This window comes from Sebastes umbrosus, chromosome 13, assembly GCF_015220745.1.
Source record: "Sebastes umbrosus isolate fSebUmb1 chromosome 13, fSebUmb1.pri, whole genome shotgun sequence".
Taxonomy (NCBI): Eukaryota; Metazoa; Chordata; class Actinopteri; order Perciformes; family Sebastidae; genus Sebastes; species Sebastes umbrosus.
Window position 1 is genome coordinate 4,943,404 of NC_051281.1, and position 25,293 is coordinate 4,968,696.

The window sequence follows — 25,293 nt, forward strand, 5'->3', positions numbered from 1 at the left end:
TGATATATAAAAGGGGGCGAAGCCATTTAGTGCCTTTTAAAAACTAAGAGAAAGACTTTACAATCAATTCTGAAAGATGCAGGGAGCCAGTGTATGCTGCGTAAAACAGGAGTTTTATGATCTCTCATTTTGTTTTAGTAGGACATAAGTCTTATTTAGCTTTAGAGAGTTCTTCCTCATCCACTTTTTGATGGCTGACACTCAGTCAGTTAGATTATTTATTAGTTTATTTGACACGGACAATACATAGGCATTGTTATACTTAGTTAAAGAGCAACCGATGCAACGCATATAGGACTCCTAGCCGTAGCTAATTTGCAGAGCTTGTCCCTGGTTAGGCTTTTAAGAAAAAGAAAATAAATAAAAAATACAGACTAGCACATCATACATACAATACAATCACATACTATCAATTTACATATGTATGTTCCCAATCAATAACCAGGGATCACAGGTTTGGTTTAGTTTCAGCCAGTGTTCGGGGCAAGATTGTTCACACATTTAAAAATCAATTTGAGAAAAGAAAACTTGATAAAAATATCATGAAAATGAGCAGCTTATGCTTTTTCAGAATTATACATTATGGTGCCATTTCATTTATTTTTGATCCATTATTTTGAGTGATTATAGTGCTTCAGTGCTCATATAGCGATGCAACAGGTTTGACAGTTGACTGTGAAGCCTTGGCTCCATACAGTTACAGAATAGGACAAGTGTGAAAATATCACAGCATGCATAAACAGTTGAGCTGCCTTAAGGGGTAATGTATAGTCATATCATTATAAAACAGTTCAGATATAGATATCAGGGCACTGCAAAGTTGGCCCCCGAGGGCTGACACTTAATATTCCCCTTAATATTGCAGAAAACTGATTTTATGACTCTTGATGGTTTGCAAGGTGCGCATCATACCACCGTTAAAGGGTGCCTTGTGCGTCGGTATCTAACTCCGATGGCCGTGACAAAGCGTCTGTATTTGATGCCCTGGGAATGAGAACGGGCTGAAGCAGCACTTCATGAGGTTAAAATAGCTGAAGACACAAGTAATGAAACTTGAGAAGACAAGTTGGTATTTAAAATTCGGTTAATTGAGTTTGAGTTAAAATGGATACATATACGACGGGATCGCATTCAGGAAATCATTTATGAGAAAATCCAATGGAAAACTGATGATTTGGAATATTGAAACATTTCCTCGTCTATGATCATCCAAGCCCTGATCCCTGGAGTAAGGACATTTAGTAGTAGTATATAGGAGTAGTCCCTCCCTCATAACCACTGCTGATGTACCCTTAAGCAACGCACTTAATCCTCCCCGACTGCTGCTTTGTTTTAATGAGTTAGAGGTCAAAAAGATCGAGGATCACTGTTGAGAAAAAACACTTATTTGGCCTCTGAGAGACCCCGAACTCCCCGAGTAAAGTCTGCCACCATGTGTCAATCATATAGTGTCAGTCAGGTGCTTATAATGTCATTACCAAGGTGAACGGGGGCCTCGACATTCTTCAGCACACACAGAACAAATGGAGCAGAGAGACTCCTCCAACCTCCTGTCATGTGCTCCTCATTTCCATCATGCCATCTCTGCTATTCTCTGCTGATTCCCTCACTCCCCCCTTTACTCCCTGCTTCTTCTCTCTCTCTCTGTCTCCCACATTGTGAAAGCTAAAGGGGGGAGAAAGAGAGAGAGATATTTCACAATGCCGTCCCCTCGACGGGGTCCATCCGTGACACCGGCTGGTCCTCCAGCCCATCGTGTCACATGCTGCGGTGGCGTGAGGTCAGCTGCCTGTCTGTCCATCTGTCTGACATGACAGGGAACGCGCTGCGTTTCTGCGTCGTCAGGGTTTCCTGCTGCAGCGGGATGGAATCCGACCAGAATGCCGATCTCATGCTTGTCTTGGTGTTTCTCTCAGACGTCTCTGAGCTAAAGTTAGGGGCTGACGTGAGAGCAGATACAAAGACTGGTAGCTAACGCCTCACCTACGACCTGCTGTTGCGACAGAAATACCCCCGGGGGTCACCTGGTGCGGCCGTACGTCTCTCCCTGCGTGTCACCTGCACGGTTGAAGGCCACTGAAGAGGCTACTATTTTTAGGACGGTATCAGTGCACCAAGGTTGACGCAGTCATCAGCATGCATGACTGACTTATTCCATCCAGGCGGTAGAGGTAGCAGAGACTGTGAGAGCCGTTGGGGGGGTTATCCCAACGTGAAACTGAAACATTAAAAAAATATGTCTCTCTCAATACAATTCAGATTTGCTTTTGTAGCTTGACCATAATCAATGCAGCATTACCAAAGCAGATTGTGTATGGTTTACATTTTGAAGGATTGTTCTTAGATAAATGCACATTCTTCTTGTACGACACGCTCTCTGGCAACACTCATGGACGGATTATGAGACAATGGGCGCAGACATATAAAAGGACCTCAGAAGGGCTTGTAGGCGTGTTCACTAATCTATCCAGTAATCCAATATTTGAGTGAGAGAACAGAGCTAAAGATGGATGATGGAGTTGCGTCCACATTCTTCCTAAATCTGAATAAAAGCACGAGATCATATCAGTGGATTATTGTTTTATTTACAGTAAATAATATTGGGTGGTAACATCACGACCACAACACATGCTTCTTTCTAATTGGCTGACAGGTAGAATCAGAATCAAGAACTTTATTGTCATTATAAGCATAGCGAAATTGCAGTTGCGTCAAACTCAAATGGTGCACATATTTACATATGCAAGCCACTCATCTGCAACGATAACCTGATGCAAATGAGATGCTTGAAAAACAGTGATATCACTTGGTGGTTCATCCCCAATACGAGCCGTTGTATGAGGATACGTTGACTGACTCCAGGGTCGTTGCTATGTAGTGAACCCTGATCTCTGACTGTCCTGAGGAGTTTCGGAAACAAAACAGGTTCTTACAAAACGTCATATTAATGTAAAACTTGAGGTAGAATCTGACCTTTTTTTTTAAAGGAAAAGGATAGATTCACAATTTTTCAAGTCTGTCTTAATATTAGTCAGGTGTATGACGGCATATTATGGCCATTGTAAGTAAACAGAATAAAAATAACTACTGAGCTGGGGCAGGGAGGTAATATTCTGAGAAAGATTTCCAAGGTTAAAGTTGTAAATTTACAAGAAAAAACTTGGATATTTGAAAGATTATAAAGTCGTAAATTTACAGGAAAATAGGGGAGTGCAAAACCATTGCAACGCCAGCCACTGTCTGAATTTTGTTGCTCGTAAAGTAGTGTTACTATGGTAAGGATGGCGAGTCGAAGGGGCTGAAAGATACTTGCGAGATTAAAGTCGTAAATTTACGAGAAAAAAACTCACAAATTGTCGAAATATTACCCCCCTTCTTTTGCTCCATGATTGTAATTTGTTTTTTGCCCTAACACGCCGTCGTACAGGTGCCCATATGAATATTGAGGTTTGCTTGCTGTAATCATTCCTCTTGTTCATATTGGTCAACGAGATCTCTTCCTGATGTGCTTTCAATGTAAGTGATGTACATCCAGAGACGTGGTATAAAGTAGTCACCAGGTTTATTCTCTCCCAACATCTTATAGTGTTTTTCAAGGGCTGCTTAAAGGAGCTATTGATCAAACACATGATTTTCTCTTTTTCCCTATAGACACAATGAGTGAACATTTTTACATGTTGGATTTTCAGTTTATCTGCTTTATTATATGAAGACGTCAGTGTGATTTTCTTTGAGGTTTTCTGACGTTTGGTTTCACCTCAGCTCTTTATGAGCAACCGGTGGTATAGTTCTTGTTTGGTCTAAGTTGGGAAAGAGGATTGTCCAGTGTGCCTCCCAGTCAGGTTTGGTCCGGCCGCTGGGACGCCTTCACACCAAACTCTGTGGTAGGTTCCTCCTCTGCCTGGTGAGTCACCAGGTTTGGTATGAGATAATGGGACGGTGAACGTGCTGTGATTCGCCTCGCTCACCGACAGTTTGAACTTCTGGTGAAGTGTGGTCACACCGAAGTATGTAAAAGCCTACATTTCACTGGAGTAATTACTGGCCTCTCCAGCTTCCAATCTGGGGTATCATCTTCCAAGAGATGTTTAGTCACCGCTTTTGACTTCAGGTTTTACGCAACTGTCGTGATTCAGCGTGCGTCATCGAGTATATCGAATATGTTCACCTTTAGCCTTCATAGCGGTCGTCTATGTAGATGTAAGACGGTTGTTTAGACGCGGCTGTGGTCAACCATGTTTGTTTACCTCCTTTTTGCTGTGTCATCATCTGTGAGCAAAGACGGAGATGGAATAAGTTGATCAGAAATAGTTTTTGCTGAGTTTAGAGGTGCTGGTTTAAAATGAAATCCAATCAAATCTATATCTCACCGCCCTTCATCTCCTTCATCTTTATGGCTCCATGTTTTCCTTTCCTTTAGTTTGTGAGGTTCATTATGATGTCATGACACCCACCCCAAAAACACTCCTGGGTCTGGACAGTCCCCTCAATCTTTACCCCCAATGAATCTACACATTCATGCTTTTAACTCCCATGCTGCTGCTGTAATACACCCAGAAAACTACAGTTCATGAAACATGATCATGTGTAATTAATGCCTTAAATATTTGATTAATTGGATGATTGATTGGCTGAAACAATTTTGTTATTTCACTGTTTTTGTACATTGGCCAGAGGCATTATGTTTTTGGGTTGTCCTTCTGTATGTACGTATGTTTCTTCAAATTTGGCACAAACGTCCACTTGGACTCAAAGATGAACTGATTAGATTTTGGTGGTTAAAGGTCATTGTGACCTCACAAATCATGTTTTGGACATAACTCAAGAATTCATATGCTAATTATGACAATTTCACACAAATGTGTAATAAGATAAAGTGATGATATTTTGGACAGACATAGATGTAAAATGCAACTTGACTGGTTTGCAGAGGGCAAACAACCGCAGTAATTCTAGTAAACATTATTTTACGGATCATTAGTTCATAAATAATTTCCTAATATTTATATTCCCAAGAAGTTTTCTGGTAAAAATGTCATTTGGGACTCATTAAAGGTTCAATTAGCACATTTCCAGTTAATTAATTAAAGAGCATAACCTCGCGAGTCTTTGAAAAAATGTGACATTTATTTACAGACTTTTACCACACATGAAAATGGAGCTTTAAGGGGCAACATTACAGGTGAATAGGGTAAAAAACAACAACAGATATCACCATGAAACTTCCAGTTGATCTCTTAAATTAAGACAATTCTTTTTTGTATTAAAAGATTTCTGAAATGTTATGTTTAAATATGCAAATGAAGGCATTATCTAATGCTAACATTTGGTGAATTTAGGAGAAATCTACAGACACAAATAGACAAAGAAGTAAAATAAACAACTAAATGTGTATTTTGGATATTTTCTTTCCGCTACATGTAAAATAGCCCAAAATCTCAAAATTGACTAAGGCATGAAAAACTATGTTTTTGCCTGCCCAGTGCCACATGAAGCATTATCACTTTTTTCTTAATGCTTCTAATGCAAGTGTTTAATGAAAAAAAACATACATATAAATATTGATACAGTAAGGGAATTAAACACTCTAATAATAATAAATATACAATCACAAAAAACTCCAGTCTGTGACCTCTAACACACCTGCTCCACCTCCTTTACTCTCGTAGGTGTTGGTCTCTACCTGGACTATTGAAACCGGCTCATTACTTCCTTAATGTGACCGGCCGGGTCGGCAGAGAGGATCTGGAGCTTTAAAAAGGAGCGCAGACTTCAGCCAAGACTGTAACATTTAGAGAAATGAAGCATTTCAGCTCAGGTTTTATCACCCATACTGAAAGCCAATCTGTGTTTTTAATCATTTACCCTCGCTTATAACTCCATTATACTAAAACAAAAGACAGTCTGAATGAGACTCGGTGGCATTGGAAAGTACTTTGGAATAAGTAGACATTTAAAGGACACTGACCTCTAAAAATATCAGCGCACAATGAGAAATATTTCTGGAGCGACTATACACGGTTCAATATGACTCACACAGACTTTGAGAGATGTGACACAAACTCAGACTGTGCTTTTTACAGGGACGTGTAAGAGGTTGTGAGTTCATACCTCAAACTGGGTCCACCTGAGAAAAATCACATTAAACCACAATTTGCTTTCAGTCCTCAGTCTGCTTCTTTTCCTCCCTCACCTCACCTCGCCATCGTAAACCGGCACTCTGGATCACGGCCATCCGTCTCCGCGATGACGCAGAGCTTTTAAATCTCTAATGCAACATTTCCAGCAGCAGTAGGTGTTGAATTTTCAAAGTACAATTCCTGAACAAATTATCAGAAGGTGTTTAATTTGTCTTTTATTTCCTTTTCTAACCTTTACTTCTCTTGAGATATATTATCTCTTTTACAAAGGAGACCTGACCAAAACGGCAGCGTAACACAGGTATCACAGTAGTTACATAACAATACTCATCGTTCATTTGTGACGATCACATATAGCACAACAAGACAGGACCTGAGAGACACCTGAGAGACCATGAAACATTTGTTCTACAGAGGGAGAAGCTGTATTACTGCGACTATAGAGCTAACCTAAAGATGATATTTGGTAAAATATTTAGGTGGCTAAATACGTTTTGCTGCCGGCCCTGTCCACAGCAGTACATTGCTTTGCTCCCGTTTGGTAACTCCTGACTGTTTCTCCAAACTGGGGGCGTGCCGACCGTCATCTACTGTAGGTAATACACTGACTATGGGTAAGTACCTCATACAACTAGGGATGCACCAGTTCGACTTTTGGTATCGGTGCATCCCGACATACAACCCCACTTCAAAACACCCAAACTTTCCCTTTAAGTTTAGGCAGAACATAGATTTGGTTAGGTTCAGGGAAAGATCATGTTTTGGGTTTTTGCAGTAAAATAACAAAACCTTTTCCTCCAAGGTCAGTGATGGAAGGAAGTGTCTCTTCTTGTAACTTCTGTAAACTAACAGCATGTAAATCCCCTGCCGGGCTTTTCTGCCTGCTGATGGGGAAAGCCCTGCTGTACTGTAGAGGTCATTTCATGACACACACAGATAACTTATTACAGCGGTGACGCAGACGAGACCGGGTCTGTGAGTTTGTAGCAGCGGGGTGAGACGGTACACCGGCTGATGACATCACTGATGCCACCTTCAAATGACAGCACCTTCACCTTCTCCCCTGTCCTCCTTGAGAGCGTGTGATAGATGGAGACAGATGGCTCTCTTTTCACCATTTCTTTTCCCTTTATCATCATCACCATCACTCTTTTTCTCAGCGCTCGTGTTGTTTTACACTCTGACTGTGCATGCAGTCCTCACACCACGCACGTCATCAACAGCTTATCAAAGCAACAATAAACCTCCCACACACCCCTCCCACTACGGGCCATTAGCAACCGCTCGCATTGTTGGGATTCTCACAGTGGGTCCCGATGGAGTCGCTCAGCTCCTGTAATATTTCTGCGTGGCTGAACTCGAGGGCTTCAGTATTGAAACGCAGACGAGACCTGTATTGATCATGGAAATAATACAGTGTAGTGAGATATAGAGCGAATTTATAATAAATGCAAATCCATTATAATTACACCCAGAGGTGCTACAGGCGCTTATGACTCCATATCTGCTGTAACTACGGTGCTGAGGCGTCTTTTGAGAACCAGAGGGGCGTAAATGACATTACCATTTTTTATTGAATTCAATCTTTAATATTAAAACTTCATAAACATGTGGATGACAATGTACTTAATGAACAATATTTTGACATTTATTAAAAAAATATTAGGGCTGTCAAAGTTAATGCGATAATAACGCCTCTAATTTCTTTAACGCATAAACGCAGTCTGTCTTTCTGAGGTTGTAGCGGGCTCAGTTCTAAAGCTAGAGTGAAGATACTGGTATCATATGAAACTAGAAAAACCTAAGGACTCCGTTGATACCAACCATGTCATACTAGCTTGTCATGATGGAGGCTAAATAACGTTCCAAACTTACGCTACATTTTGATGAGAAAAAACTGGCATGGCAATTTTCAAAGGGGTCCCTTGACCTCTGACCTCAAGATATATGAATGAAAATGGGTTCTATGGGTACCCACGAGTCTCCCCTTTACAGACATGCCCAATTCATGATAATCAAATGCAGTTTGGGGCAAGTCATAGTCAAGTCAGCACACTGACACACTGACAGCTGTTGTTGCCTGTTGGGCTGCAGTTTGCCATGTTGTGATTTGAGCATATTATTTTATGCTAACTGCAGTACCTGTGAGGGTTTCTGGACAATATCTGTCATTGTTTTGTGTTGTTAATTGATTTCCAATAATAAATATATAAATATATTTGCATAAAGCAAGCATATTTGTCCACTCCCATGTTGATAAGAGTAATAAATACTTGACAAATCTCTCTTGAAGGCTCATTTTGAAAAGATAAAAAATGTGCGTTTCATTTGCAATATGGACAATCATCCATGTGTTCAGTGGTAATGTCTTGTGGTTTTTGATTAATAACTCTGGATTGGTTTAGACTTCACATGTGTGCTTTTATTTGATATATATATATATATATATATAACTCACAACATACATTACATAATGACAACAGAGTGGAAGCGCTGCTGGGTCTTTGTGATACTTGCATACAGGTGCTCTTATCCTTCAGGTGCATTGTGCTTATTCAATCTTGTGAAGGGCTCAATGAATGGGTGGAATATGTAAGATATACAAAATGCAAGTCTCCTTCAAAAATAACCCAAGGTACTCTGTAGAGTTTGTGCAAAATTAAAATGCATTTATTTGACATGGCAATAATTGTTAAAATGACCAACGCATTGCGATCTACATTGGTCTTCATCACGGTCATATGTCAGCAGTAGCTTGCACACCGACTGTATATTGTGAGACACTAATCACTTTTTTGAGATCATATTCCACCCATGCAATGAACCCTTCACAAGATTGAATAATAAATATTTTACATAATCTTTTAAATGTGTCTCCACAGGAATATATTACTGTTGAATTCACGTCAAGGCCTTTCTTTATATGCAAATCTTTTTACTTGAGTTGTGAAAGGCAGAACAGTTCAACTTTATGTTTAAGCATTTGTGCAGCTTGTGTTTTAAACCCTCTTACCTAAAGGACCGGTCCACACACGCATCAATCTTAATACAATACTGACATTTTCATATATGTGCGTACATTGAGAGAACCCCTGGTGGTGTAATTGTTCCTATATAGTAAAATCAAGTGGATATCTTTCAAAATAATAGTCTTTTAAGTGGTCTTTGTGTGTTTTCCCAGGGGTCCGTTTTACAAAAGCGATCTGCAAGCAGCGCGTACCTGCAAATCAGAAATCACAGCTCTAATGCTGCAAAATTAGTTGTAATGGGCTCTGGACACACAGGGGGGACAGTAATATCGAGAGAGACTTTTGTACCAAAGAAACTTCAAATTCAGGGCATTATTTTCAGTGTTGATTCATCTGACAGAATATTGCACCAAAGTGCTTAATTATTTTTCCTCTACTAAGAGAAAATCATAGCTACTTTACAAGAGGTGGTTTGACAGACTTCAGACCTTTTTGGTTCAATAGCGTAATGGGCAAAAACACATTTTTCTTCAGTGCAGCTGTACAAATCGAGTATTTCACGAACATGTTTTAAAGTGGCCTTAAAGAAATGGTTACAAAGTGCCATGTAGTATATTCAATTTGAGTTATAAATATTTAACTTTTCATGATCAAGATAGTAAGAGCATGTTGACATCGCTCCCCTGCTGCCTGCTAGTGTCGTCACAATACTGGGATTTCTAACTTAAAATGTTGATATTCAATACCATTTTTGATATCACCGGGAAAAATATACACAACATTGAAGGCATAAAAGTGTTATACTAGAGGACCACAACCGGATTTTTAACGAATGTAATAACTGCAATGCTGTGTTCATCAAATAAATTCAATCAATCTGATGTCATTGACGTCTTCAAATGTCTTTCTTTGTCCGACGAACAAGTCAAAAACAGGAGAAGAGCAGCAAATATTCACATATTTTATGAGAAGCTGGAACCTCAAATGTCTTGAATAATGATTTATACAATTATCTAAATTAATTTTCTATCAATCCACTAATCAGTTAAGCAACGGATTGTTTCAAGCTGTACTCGTTTTAGCTTCAGCTGAATTTTAAAATGCATTTTTACTGCAGAGTTTGTCCCTCATTTCTTACTTTGGAATTACACTAGAGCAGTGGTTCCCAACCTTTTACCTCAAGGGACCCATTTTCTATCACTGAGTAAACTGACTAAGTGACGTATTTTATGGATATTTTCACATTATATTTAAAGCATAACAATAACGGTGCAGAACAACTGATTAACTGGACAATTAACCCAAATAGTGAACGCAATAACTGCAGGAAGTTTGTGTAAAATTAGTGATTGGATGAGTTTTGAGCAGATTATTTCCTGTGAGTATTACATCAGAGATGAGTTTTCCTGCTATTTTTATTAACTTTTAATAGATTTCTCTGTCTGTATTATGTATTTTTTGGGGATTTTTAACAATCATACATACTTAATAGGCTTCTTTTTTTTGACAATTTCAGTTTTGTCTTCGCTTGACCATTGTTCTCTTAGCTCTTGAATATCTCTGTGAATATAACTTTTGTTCATGTCTTCACCATTATCACTCTTATCCTGTTTATATCTTAATAATAATCAAAACTTTAAAAATAACAGTTTCATTTAGTTTTCTTCACAGAAATGAATGAAATGCTGAGATATAGGGCCAGCTGTATATTTTTAAAATAAGTTGTCTTACACTCTTTCAAATCAAAAAGGCCTCACTTTTGTGGAGAGAACAATCGCAGAGACCAATTAACTCATTCAGTGTGTTTTGTCTTGGTTATTCAAAAGGCCTGCTGCTGTGAGGGAGCTTTGCCTCGGTTTCTTTTCTTGTCCGAGCTCATTATATTTTCACTTGTATTACTGCTGCAGGTCTGTGACAAGACCTGGACAGCACTGCTGAATACACAGCGACTTCCTTCAACTTTTTGGTGTAGAATCATGTCCCCTTTTTTCAGTTTCTTGTATGGCGCAGCGCCTTCATATTTGTTTACAAAGCCAGTTCACCTGCCTCTGCACGGCTGCTGCTTCATACCTAGTTTCCTGCAGTGTGTGTGTGGAAAGAAGACTCCCTCAAGAGACCTTTGCATCAGAAATAATCAGACAGAGACGCACCAAATTACAGTTTAATTGTGTGTATCTTCGTAAACATCTGACTCAGAGGTTTTCCTGAAATGCGGCGTGAAGTGAAAACAAACTTGTGAATGTAAAAGTTGTTTTTGGGGTCCTTAAAGGTGTCAGAAAGTGTGTGACTGTCACCGCTGCACACTGAGGTCGAGACGCAGGATGTCTTCTAAAAGCATTGTTGGTTTGTGTGAGGTTATAATCCCAGGTGTGTGTGTGTTGGCTGCAGGGAAGACAGTGCTGTCCCACTAATAAGGAGCCAGTCTGACAGCAGTCTTGACAACCTCCTGACAGACAACGACCCGGCTTTGTGCTGAGCTACTAGAATATTCCTGGCATCTCTTGCTCGGGGTTAACTCCTGGGACGCACGCAGCAGCAACACTGAATCAATTTAGATTTTGCAGATTTCTGCTGAGATTTTTTTTTTTTTACTTCCGCCTTTCAAATGCGATATTCAGTCTGACAAACGACAGTCACTCAGTAGTATTAATGTGGAATATTTATTGAATTGTCAGGGTCAGGCATTTGAGGCAGAATTTATGAATACTTACCTGTTTCTGAGCACCGGAGCGGTTATATAACTGCTGCTTATATTGCTAGCCAGAAACCCAGCAGACAATGTAGCTGTAGAATTGAACCACACAGAAATCTACATTGTATGCCAGGTTCAGGACAAAGCAAAGGTGCATCTCTTCATCTCAACTAGCTTTTAAAACATGCATCAAGTAATGCTTTTCATTTGGCAAAATCACATTTAACTTTGATAGCTTTCACCAAGGACGTTTCGTACAAAGAGGAGCTCAGAGAGCATGAGGAGGGAGAGAGAGGCAGAAACAGGGAGAATTAAAAGAATGGCGGAAGAGGAAGGAGTGAAAAAAAACCAACACAAAAAGCCTTGACAAGGGCCCCTTGTGGAGTTGTGACACAGAGAACATCCTGTCTGTGGGGTCACAGGATGGAGCGACCCCCCCCTCCCCTTGACATCGCAGCCAATCGGAGGATTGGAATGTGCCACCAGCCAATGGGGGGAGCAGGACGGGCACGCTCGACCGGGAAGTAGGCCGAGCCGTCGGAGACCCAGTAGCCAGATGTAGCTGCTGATTGCTACACAGGATCTACACTGCCTACTGAGCAACTGACAGCAGCCACAGGGACGCGAACCGTGAAGGCCGGCCGGCGCGGCGCGGTCACGCCTGGGTGGAGAAGACACTTCTGTAGACGGTCCATCTGAGGAGAAAGAACAAATAGCGCCATTATAAACACAGTCAGAGGTCAGAGCAGTGAGAGTAAATAAAGTGATGAAGGAGAGGAAAGAGAAGTGGATGAAGAAGCAGGGACAGTGTGGTGGTGGTGGTGGTGGTGGTGGTGGTGGTAGCGAACCGAAGGGAGGAGATCAAGCAGAAGAAGAGCCCGAGGGAGGGGAAGGATATGGGAGATTATCTGCTGACGAACATCTCCAAGCATGGCATTATCAGTTGCAGATTCCTGTCATTCTTTCCCATTAGCCCCGAGGCGCGACAGGCGGCAGCCACCGCCATGCGGGCTCCAACACTTAGCCTGACACATAATGGGAGCACTGACCCGGTCTTAATAAATTACGACCTATACAGGTGGACTAGAGGAGAGGAGAGGAGAGGAGAGGAGGAAGGAAAGAGGGAGGATAGCACGGCTGATCCTCTCTCTCTCTCTCTCTCTCTCTCTCTCTCTGTGGTCTGCATACCTGAGGCCTCATGACCGTATTGATCAAACATACTGTGACCAGCTGATCGTCACTTGACTCCAATTTTCTTTTTATTAAGGGAAATGTGCTGGCTCTCTCTCTCCGCCCTTATCCCCTCCTCTTTCCTCCTCCTCCCTCCTCACATTCCAGCTCCCTGTCACCATTAGGAAGTCTCTTCTTCTGTCTCACTTTTATATGTTTCTACACGCCAGTTTTGTACCACGTTGATGACAAAAGTTAGGAGTTTGCATCATTTGGCTTTTTTTTATTTCTTCTACCTGTGAACGTAAGATTCAAAGATTTCTGCTCATCCCTGCTGCAGCTTTCTAGTGAGGAGGTATAAAGGGATGTTGGCCTCAGGCTCTGTTATGTGCTGGAGGGAGCACAGTTTCTAGAGAGTGTGGCGATGTGGGTGACACGGGGAAAAGAGGTGAAGATAAGTGTGCAAATATCTATGAATGACTTTCTCACCTTTCCTCGGAAATGGGAACACATGGTGGTGCTTCTGGAGAAATCTGTGCCGAATCAGCCAACCTGAAAAACACAGAAAAGAAATATTTGAGTCACTGAGTTTTAATAAAGGAATACTAATCAATTATACAGGATGTCACTTTGCAAAAAATGAGCCCAGCTGTATGTTAAAGCTGTCAACGTCACTATAAGTACGAGTGTGATAGAAACAGGTCCAGACCGGTGAGCCTGAGTAAGCTCACAGAGCTGGAGATAAGGTGATAAGGTCCTCTATGTCTTATCTCTTGTCTTTTTTTTCCATGCTTTGGTGATGCTGCCACCGCCGCTGGGCAGAGAGGTCAAACGTACGTGAAGCAAGCGGCTTTTTTTTCCACTGAAAGTGAAGCCTTTAGTTTTTGTGAGACAGGGCGAGCTATAGCCGAGACGAGGTCAGAGGCTGAGGCAGACAGAGACTACAGAGGTTTTTCAATGAAGTGATGCAGGAGAAAGCTGAATGGTTGGTGCAGTGTTTGAGGAACCAATGTCATATAAAAATGAATGATTGGAGCAGAGACATAAGGTTTGATTACAGATAGTGGCACTGTGTTCACCATTGGGATCATGTTCTCGTCACTACACTAGAGACTTAATCTCTATTCGTCGTATTTAGTGTTGTCACGATACTGGAATTTCTAACTTCGTTGCAATACCTTTTGTTTTTCGATACCACTGGCAAAAAATGGGAAGAGAAGGGAGAGCAGAAAGCGTAGCTGGTAGCCGTGTACCGATACTGTGGAAAATTAGTAGTTCAAATATTCAGTATCGATATGTATTGATACTTTGATATTTTTAACAACACTAGTTGTACTGACCAATCACGTTTGAACGGGCTTTGTTTGCATGCCGGTTGACAATCCGTGTGGAGAGCAAAAGAGGCGTTGGCCAAAATGCAATCTCGGATCCCATTGGCTATCGTCTGACGATGATTTAGCTTTTGACTAAAAAATGAAATGTCAACCGAGTGTAAAAGTCCTAATCGGACTGTAAACGGTGACCGGCACACAGAAGAGGAAGTCTTGGCCGGGATATCCTAAATCGTCGTGATAACGAAACTGTCCTGCAACACAAAAATGAATGAATGATTGAATGAATGATGTGGGATTCTACGAGGAGTTTAAGTGAAGGGTGCGGTGGACGAGAGGTGGAAGGAAGGTGGATCTAGGAAGGGGTGAGTGCTGGGAGGCCTGAGGACGGGTGAGGCGCTGTGAGGAGGGGTGAGGCCAGGCGTGCCATTCCATTCCTGCCTGCGCTGGGCTAGTCTATTCCTAGAGTGTGGTGTATGGCAGTTGATGTGGGTTTCCTCTTAGCTGCCTGGAAGATGACTGGGCCTGACCACATCCACATTCACACACACACACACACACACACGCACGAAACACATTCACAAAGTGACAACTGTGCACACACATATATGGCATATACACCCCGACTTGTGCACGCAGAAAGCATGCATGTGCACCCAAACACATTGCGAGGGAAGCAAAGAGGAACTGAATCATTACCCTGCCTTAGCCTCAAAGTAGGGGGTGACCACTGTACAACTATGTGTGTGTGTGTGTGTGTGTGTGTGTGTACTTGTGCAAAGATAAGTTGCACTTCTTCTGCAGTAGGCGACATTGGTTCATTGGTTGTGTGCATGTGCTGTTTGTTGCTCAAGTATGTGTGGGCATGTGTGTGTGGGTGGCTGTGTAGGATGTGTGAGCTGGGTGTGGATGCATTCCCTCTCTCTCTCTCTAAGTGTGTGTGTGTGTGTGTGTGTGTGTGTGCGTGTGTGTGTACAGTATGTGCTTCACTCGTTTTTAAAGTCCCGTACTGTTGCAGCTCAAAGCTTATTATCTACACTTATTCCCCCAAAAGAAATCGTGTTTATTTTGAATAACGGAAATTAGATACAAAAATATTTCGTTGAGAAAATTGGATTTTAGAAACACTATTCGATCACATTTTCTCTTCGCAAGACGTTGTCCACTGTCAACAATGGAGTACAATGTCTTTTTGCAGCAGGAAATACAACTTTTGGACGCATGTGGACATAAAGTCTGTATTCAAAATGTATTTTCACTGAAAATATAAAGTAAAAAGCATTGTTCAAACTAGAGTTGTTCTGAAACTGGTGGAAATGATGAAACTGCTCAAAATTCAGGATCGGGTATCGGCGAGAACGCCGGTCTATGCACAGATCCGATACCATGATTTATTAACCCAGAAAAAAAAATCAACTTGTTTAACCGGAAGTCAATTCTTCTTCATTTCTTGCTCCAAAACTTGCAGCCTTTTAGAGCAGCGAAGAAGAACAGGTAGTTTGTCACGTGACGATAGCAAACAACGGCAGCGCGGTGCAAGTGGAGAGTGTAACGGTAGTCAGACCAAACCAAACCAAAACACAACAATTCTGACTCTTCAAATGTTCATTAACTTGTTCTAGTAAAGTGCATCAAAAAACTTGTCTTCCTCTGAAACTGTAAAAAAACATGCACACCGGCAATGACATGTTTGGCTCTCTAGTCAACGTGCTGCGCTTGTTTCTCTTCTTCTTCTTGTGTAGATGCTGCGCTTGTAAAGTCAATGAAAGCAATTTGGCTTCGGACTATCAGACGGTCATTTTTGGGCTATAATTTAATTATCGGAATAAAACATACTAATGTAAATTTCCCATTATCTGATATATTTCGGGCCTGATATATTCTGTGCATGCCTATAAGTAAGGATATTGGAGCTGATTTCCACACAGTCTAATCAATTTTGTTGAGTTCATGAAATGAAAATGGACAATCAGACATTGCACCAATCAGTGTGGCTTCGCTGGCTGAAAGAGATGCCTAGTCTGCAAGATGAGACGAGCCAACAGCTTGCCACCAATTAAGCCGTCGTTCCACGAGGCCGGCAGCCAATCAGATATCAGCTCTCAGCTCCCCAGGTTCCATTAGACCCCAGCCCGAGAGTCTGATTGGTTGTGATGGGCGAGTGAACGCGTCCAACCAAAGAGAGGAAGCCAAACGGCTCTGATTCTGTGGAGACAGGGGTTATGGAAGTCTCCCTGCCACCTCTGTTCGCTATCCAAAGTCATTCCCTGTCCCAGAATATTCTCCTGCTATCCAACCCGGCGGTCTCTGCCAGACAGACTGCTGAAGTCACTTTCTCCCCCCTCCTCTCGCTCTCTCACTTTCTATCCTTATTATAAACCGAGGAGATGAAACAGGCTTTACATGTAAAGCGATCCCAAATGGTTCCTTTGGGTGCTGCTAGGTAGCTGTCAGTTGAGGTGAAGACTGGATCCAGGCCTGCAGGCCGGAGAGCCAAAACGCTTCTCCAGAGGGAGCCCCGGCCTCAAAACGCACGGCCCGCACCCCGGCCTCAGCCCCCAGGCCGAGAGAGAGGGGTGTCTGCAGGCTCTTCCAGGGGGCTGGACTGATGGGAAAGAGCTGGCAAGATGACCAAGGAAAGCGAACTCCCTCCTCGAGCTGCTTTATGAAGGCCTGGCAAATGTGCACAGAGCGAAGAAAGGAGGCGGCAGAAAAGGGGAAAAATAGAAATATAGGCTACAGTAAAGAGGAGTGATCCATCCTCCGAAGTCAGCGTAAGGGCATTCCTGTGTCCCCGTCCCCCCTTTTGTGGGGGTCACAGGGTTTAAGCAGGCCTTGCGCTGCACCCCGGCAAACCCAGCCATAAATCTGCTTCATTAGCCCAAACACAAGGAGGGTGTAATGTTATAATGTGAGCTCTGTTTGCAACCTGGCTACTGATACCTGAACCTGCCTCCACCCTAAATACTAACATGCTCATTGATAAATAGCCTTGAGGAGACTTACAAGGAAGTTTTAACATACCAAATGTCACAATGACTTGCTGTTGTTAAACTATCTTTTAATCAAGAGCTTCATTCTTGATTTAATAATCCCGCTGATCCACAGAGGAATTACAGGGATTCTGCTCTGGTTGCCTCAGTGTTGCGTTGGGCTCGTACAATAGCTGCAGTTCCTTCTTGACGTCCTCCTACTGCAGCCACTTTGAATAATCAGCCAGGCTGAGTCATTGTGTTAACTGATTACCTTTGGAAAACAAAAGGAACACCTTAAAAACGCAGCTCTGCGGGCCTTGCCCATTGATCCTGGTTTTCCATGACGTGCATCCGTCTCTACAGCCTCTTCCTCGTGCACGCGCACACACACGTACTGCCACTTATTGGAATTCAGAGTGGGGCCCAGGTAGGGGAAGCTTTGCCCATATATGAGCAGGGGAGGAAACAGGCCAGGTGTGTGTGGTTAGTACACCGTTGGAACGAGCACTCTTGAGTACACAGACGCATACACACACATGCACGAGACGCGTGCACGCGCAAACTGTTGTACACTTAAACCATTTAGGCCGTGTGTGACGTCTGAGTTATGCCGCTTAAGCTCTTAACTGTACGATCGGCCCCGTGAATGACAGACTTGTGAGAGTGACTTGTTGCTGTATAAACAAAGACGAGTCATGCGAAAAAGGAAAGTAGGGTGAGAAAAAAACAAAAGGAGGAATGAGTCAAAGTGATGGTTAAGATAGTCCTTGTGCTGCTTAACCCAGTTTTACTTACATAACTGAGTCGATGTCGGAACAACTATGTCACAATGTCTTACCTCCTGACACCAGCCTGTGTTTCTATTACAGCAAAGTATGTGGTTCAGACTAAACCCTGATGGACCGGTGACTTATAGCTTAACTCCCACCTCACTGAATCATCTGCATCTGCCACCTTTCATTATGTAGACCTCCACGCAATGACTCAAGACATGATTGGTAGCATTGGACATTTAACACTAACACGCTGGCTGCCTCCTGTCCTCCACACATACCACCTCCAGTCACTGAAAGCAAACAAAAAACAACTAAACTTAAAGGTGAAGGTCTGTCCAGTTAACTGTGCCAACATCATCAGTGACTTTTTCACCACGTACCAATAACAAGAAAAAGTTTAAAAACAACTTTATGAATGCAGCAGTAGCTGTTTAACTGCAGCTTTAAAGGAACAGTGTGTAGGATCTGGCGGTATCTAGCGGCGAGGCGAGGAGATTGCAACCAGCTGAAGCCTCTCCCGTGTGCCAAGCGTGTTGGAGAGCTACTTTGGCCGACGCGAAAACGCAAATGTCCCTCTCTAGAGCCATTTCGAGCAGAACCAGTGACGGGAGCGAGTAATGTCATTGACTCCGGCCCAAGCAGGAAAAGTTAACAAAGTTTGGTTTGTCCATTCTGGGCTACTGTAGAAACATGGCGATGGAGAGGACCCGCTCTATAGGTAGATATAAATGGCTCATTATAAGGTGATTGTATACTAAAGAAAACATACTTATTAATATTATATTCCATTTCTGCCAAAAGATCCCCCTAAATGTTACACACTGGTCCTTTTGATGAAACTTTTCTGCAAGTTCTGCCCATCAATCCTTGACTTGAAGATTTTTTAAACTTTAAGCAGTAAAAGTGAGGTAATATATTGGAACTGCTCTTGCTAACTTTTACTGCTAATTGCCATCCATCCAGTTTTCTATCTGTACCCACTTATTCCCTCAGGTTGCAGGAGGTTGGAGCCTCACATTGGAGGAGAGGCGAGGTACACCCTTGACAGGAGAGCAATCTTATCACAAGTCTGACATTATGGATCAACATAATATGTCTATAAATAGTATTGTTTCCTCTCTAACCTTTAAACAGCTGTCTTGCAGTATTCCATTACAAAAACATACATTTTACTTTACAACTTCTGCCATAGTAAGACTTGAATTCTTATCGATGAATGCATTTCATAATGATAAATGTTACATAATAATCCACGATTGAAAACTGTAACTTTTCACGCTTTTCCGGCGGTGGGTTCAGCCTGCAGCTCTGCTGCCAAGTAGGACAGGTCAGGGTTCATTCTGTCGGCAGAGTGATAACACAGAGGGCAGATTCCAAGCTTATCTCTGTCAGGGAATTTAATCTCCCTCATCAAGATACCTGCGATGCATCTCACCGCCAATCTTTTCTGGTATCACACACACTCATGCCGGAAACGCTGCCTTGATAAGCGCTGATAGATCCTTTGCGCTCCAACGCAACAGTTTACGGCTAGCTCTTTATCACCACTCCTCACACTCTCTCTCTATCACACACACACATATACATATTTCCTGGTGCCATAAACTACAGAGTGAAGTCGTGCCGGAGTGGCCGACACCGGGGCTGTAAAGGAACTGCAGTAATCTTTTGGTGGAGCTCTCAAGGAGCGGCTATCGTTGTGTTGCAGTAAAACAAAGAGCAGGGTGTGCTGCACACAGTGTGCATGTATGTGTTTCTTAAGAAGGAGCTGTTACAATATCTCAACATCTGGACGAGATCCACAGATTGACAGTATCACTTCATTTCTAGTATTTCAGTTTAAACAGAAATCCAAAAATGTAAACGCAGGCACGCAGGAGAAATCAGTTTCTCAAGGAGCAGCAATATTATTACGTATTAAGGCTGGAGACCTGCCCTCCTATTACAGAAGAAGTGAGTAAGAGTAATGATAGTTGGAGAGAAAGAGAGAGAGAGAGCGTCGTCTGAGTCAGAGAGAGTGGGAGATCATTTTGAAGAACAACAGCTGGGCAGAGAGCCATGACTTTTTAAAAGTCCAAGACACACACCCCACTGTTCAGCTTGTGACTAAGCCCCCTTTAGACAAACACATGTAACCCAGAACCACTAGCACTGATTCACACACAACCTCTCACACACATTTCAACCCCCAAACACACACACACACACACACACACACACACACACAAATACACAGACACATGCAGCTTTAAGAGGAGGTAACCAGGAGAGACGGCGGCGACAGCGAAAGGGTAAGAATGAATCTAAACATCCCGGCTTTTCGTCACTCCCTCTCTCAGCCAATCACATTAGCCGGCTGCCATGTCCATTCATAAAGAAGCCACACTGCGCTGTCCGTGCTGTATGATACTGTATCACCCCCCCCTCCCCCCCTTCACCTCCACCCATACGCTCAGTTCATTCATGCCCTCTGCTGTGGAGCAGAAGGAGTGGACTGTGCTATCTGTGTCAAATGAAATGGGGGTGAAGTAGGGGGGGAGAAACAGCGTGACTGAAGCACAGAGAGGAAGTGGAGCCTCTGTATGAAAAAACCTATTAACCACAAAGACCTATTTTTACAGCACTGACGGTCGTACATACCATACGTTGTAGCTGCCATCTAATCCTGGCGGTAGTACTGTAAGTAAACCTCGCAGACAAGTCGACTAGAAGGGTGAATCAGCTCTTCTGTAACGTGATCACATTGTGAGCTAACACTCCCCCCTCCTCCTCCACCGCCACCACAAAATGACCATTCAAACTTAAGACAAGCTGATCATTCTCCATCATGTGACTTTCACATTTCCTCTATTTTTTCACACTATTTTGTAGAAAAGAAACTCTCCTTGAGAGATTTGCTGACCCCTCAGTTCTGCTTATTCAGGATCTGGGAGCAGTTTCTCAACCTTAACTTGTAACATATGATATCCATCAACAGCAGTGGAGTATTTTCCCCCTTTTTCTTTTTCTTTTCTTTCTTTTTTCACTTACCCGTCTGGGCGAGAGTTTCCTCCCGGCGTTGAGTGAGCTTGGAATGAGGGAACCCCCCCTCCTTTTCCTCCTCAGTTTCTTTTAGTTTGTCCTCCATTTCTGGATGTCCTTTTGCTCTGTCCCTGCTTCAAAGAGGGATCCCCCTTCACTCTGGTCCAACAGAGAGTAAATGAGAGAGAGAGAGAGAGAGAGACGCTCTCTATTGGGTAACAACTTCTCACCCACGTCACTGTCCACGGCTGTGAGAGCAAGTCACACAAAAAACTTGCCGGAGCTCAACTCCTAAAAGATTTCATCCTCCTCATCTCTCTCTTTTTTTTTTGCCTCCTCCCGTTGCATTCTTCTGAGTGTAATCAGTAACAGGCTTAAAGTGACAGCACTACATAGCCGGCTCTCACACACTTTCTCACACACACACACACACACACACACACAGACAGTGTGTGTGTGTGTGTGTGTGTGTGTGTGTGTGTGAGAGTGTGTGAGGCTCCCTCTGGGCTAAAGGTGCTTTCCCAGAGCTCTGGAGACACCACAGCCGTTAAACTCCCTATAAGCCCCGCCAAAGTTGCGCTATCACATGTTTCACAGCAGTCTCCCTCTCTCTCTCTCTTCTCTCTCTCTCTCTCTATCTTTTCTCTCACCCTTTCACCCTCCCTTCCTCTCCCTCACTGTCGGACATACTCTCTCACACACACTCAGGAGCGCCGCTGCACTCTCTTATAGTGTGGCTGTTAAAGAGGGGGCTGAGCCTACTGCAGCGGAGGGCAGTGTCCTGTTACACAGCTCTCAATTGAGGTTAGAGAGAGGACATCCATTCAGAAAAAAAGAGAGGAGGGAAGAGGGAGGAGGGAAGAAAGTAAGGGGCAGCCTCTCCGTCTCGCTCTCTCTCTCTCTCTCTCTCTCTCTCTCTCTCTCTCTCTTTCTGTAAAGTGTGTGTGCCTGGGGTCTTCAAAAGCAGGAAACTCCCCTGCTAGAGAGTTGGGGCGTCGGTAGAAAAAAAGGGAACCGACTCTAAATAAGGGAAAGGAGGCAGGGGCTTAAGCAGCGGGGCCCCCCCACACTGAAAACACACACAGCGGCCACAGTAGAGGGGTCTTTATGACTTCCAGCCTCACTGGCAACACTTAACTCCCCCCACACACACACACACACACACACACGCACATAAACAAATGTGCATCTCTTCTCAGCTGCTCAGAAAAAATAAGATGTGTGACAAAAATTTTCTGGGGTAATTTTTTGTGATGACCACAAAGAGAAAGTACCAGAGTTTACAAGAACGCCAATAAACAAGTGAGTAACCCCGTGGCGACCACAGCTACTAAAAAGAAAGTACCCAGCAAAAGAAAGCCCGATGACAGGTCAGAAACTGAAAGCGACAGGGGTCATCACCATCTGTTGACCCCCTTCTAATTCTGACCTGAAACCACCCTGTTCTCACCTACATCCTGCTATTTTACCCCCACTTCTATTCTCCGCCCAACCACACCTCACATCAACAGTCCGGTCCTGCTCCACCCCGCCGCGCCCCTTCCCTCCTCCTCTTCTTCATCCTCCTCCTCCTCCCTCGTGGCGTTCGAGGGCGAGGGTGGGCTGATGAGGTTTTTGAATGGGAGTCTCAAACTTCAGGAATTGCATACTTGGTTTGTTACTCACAGGACGGCCGCGTGTGACTCATCAAAAGCCATGCTGCACCCATGCTACGCTCCCGTTACACATATTGTGGTGCGCAAACACGCACGCAGGCTTTTTTAGTGGCGCTGGAGAGCCGCCTTTGTCAGCCAAGGCTCCATTCACAAACTATTTAAGTAACCTCAATATGAGTCACGTAACATGTAAATCGGCTTAAGTAATATCTGACCTATATATACATTTATATACGCACACCTCTCGTCTGCATCGCCCCCCCCTAAGAGTGATCTCTTACGTCACAGGTTAACAAACTATTTTGGCCAATAATGTGAAGCAACGTGTGACTCATTGGGTTTGTATGTCTTTGAGGTGTGAGAAGATAATTTCAACTGAATATTTTTGGAGGTAAAACAATCTTATGATTAGAAACCTGAGGAACATGACGCCAAGTTGGCTCCTTGGATCACCTCACGGGCAGCAGCTTCTTCAACATCAGACATGATGTTGCTCTCTGGTTGTTGGTTTTATGTGTGGACAGAGAGCGAGTGGGTGTGGGTGAATCACAGGCTGTCGTGTGTCGGGTCCAGTGAATGGGTTTTCTGTGTGTTTCTCATTGTGTTCAATGGGTGCCGCTGAGCCCCGGCAGCAGGCTGGGCTCAAGCGGGGGGATGACTCAGGGTCGGACGCGGTTAACCGACTCCAGACCTGCCGACAAAACAGCGGCGTTATCCTGCAGGAGGATTTAAATAAGAGCACTGTCCTCTTCTGGGCGTTCTGAAACTGTAAAAGGTTGCTCTATTCTGAAAACAAATGATATTCCTGTGTGGAGCGATTTCAGCTGCCAGAAGCAGCAAATCTGACAGATTATTCTTGTTCTTGTTATTCAGCTGCTCTCTGAGAGCCAAGGACGATGAGTCACCGGGAGAGAAATTATTATTATTTTCTTAACATTTCATGTTAGAAGGGAAATAGTGCTGCGGCATGACCTTAACATTATTAATCCATTTCACCAGAAAATTATTTCATTTATAGAAATCATCTCGATTGGGAAATTAACATTTTACCTATTTATTATTTCTTTTGTGTAGGGCTGCAACTAATGATTATTTTCATTGTCAATTAATCTGTTGATCATTTTCTAGATTAATCGGTTAGTTATTTGGTCTATAAAATGGCAGAAAATGTGTGTTTCCCAAAGCCCAAGACGACGTTTTCAAATGTCTTGTTTTGTCCATAACTCAAAGATATTCAGTTTACTGTCATAGAGGAGTAAAGAAACCAGAAAATATTCACATTTAAGAAGCTGGAATCAGAGAATTTTTAATTTCTTTTCTTAAATTTTCTTCTTAATGACCTATGGTTGGTACCAATGGATTCATTAGGTTTTTCTAATTTCATATGATGCCAGTATCTTCACTCTAGATTTAAAACTGAGCCCGCTACAACCTAAAAATCACAAGTTGCATTAATGCGTTAAAGAAATTAGTGGCGTTGAAACAAATTTGCTTTAACGCGTTATCACGTTGACTTTCACAGCCCTACTAAAAAGATTAGAAAACATTCAATTAAGGGATAATTCTGATTTATTAAAACTTAATTATTTCTATTGGTAATAATCAGCGGAAAATAACCAAGTACATTTTCTCACTGTGTTTAAATAACGATTATTTTCATTGTTGATTATTTTCTTGATTAATTGATTAGTTGTTTGGTCTATAAAACGTCAGAAAATGTTGAAAAATGTCGATCAGCGTTTCCCAAAGCCCAAGATGACGTCCTCAATGTCTTGTTTTGCCACAACTCAAAGATATTCAGTTTACTGTCGTAGAGGAGTAAAGAAACCAGAAAATATTCACATTTAAGAAACTGGGATCAGAGAATTAAAAAAAAAAAATACCCAAATTGATTAATCGATTATTAAAATAGTTTAAAAGATTAATTTAATAGCTGACAACTAATGTATTAATCGTTGCAGCTCAACTGTTGTAGAATTGAGATAATGATGCTTTAGCTATCAAACTGCTAAAATTGAACCGCAATTAAGAAAATAATCTGTATGATTAGTGATTAATTCAGGTGTAAATGATGATTTTGTTCGTGCCTGCGCTGTTGAAATTTTAAAAACTGTGATTTTCACATCACGTGAGTCTCAGTTTGACACCAGAGTCTCTCCTCTGAAGTTTGTCTTAAAGTTTCACAGTGAGCGAGAGCTTTGCCGTTATAGAATGTGACTCAGTCTATTGTGGGCACAAACTGAGCACCGCCTGCTCGCTTTCTCTGGGTGGATACAAGGGTGGAGATGTGTTTCAACACACATGCACGACGCAGGCGGGGGCCTTTCCTTCATGCAGACACACACACACACACACACACACACACACACAATGGAGATTGCAGTGGAAAGGAAGCTGGGGATTCCTGAGATTCCTGTGGACAAAAAAGGTGTGAACTCAGGCAGCCGAGCAGCCTGGGAATTCTGCTGGGTTGGCTTGAGAGGCAGTTTATTGGCTGACCAGAGTTTCTAGTGACACACACACACACACACAGACACACACACACACACACATACTCCACAAAG

At 42.7% G+C, this 25,293-nt stretch overlaps 1 protein-coding gene across 1 annotated transcript in view; it reads right to left on the reverse strand.

Moving 5' to 3' along the window:
* Window positions 1-11,755: 11,755 nt before the first annotated feature.
* LOC119500315 overlaps window positions 11,756-25,293 on the reverse strand; it is a 28,896-nt gene continuing 15,358 nt past the window's right edge. The window contains exons 4-5 of the mRNA XM_037789991.1: window positions 13,461-13,523; window positions 11,756-12,496 (exon numbers count right to left, since the gene is read on the reverse strand). Of these exons, the coding sequence (XP_037645919.1) occupies window positions 12,024-12,496; window positions 13,461-13,523 (536 nt within the window). The 3' untranslated portion in view covers window positions 11,756-12,023. The remainder of the gene's footprint in view (window positions 12,497-13,460; window positions 13,524-25,293) is intronic.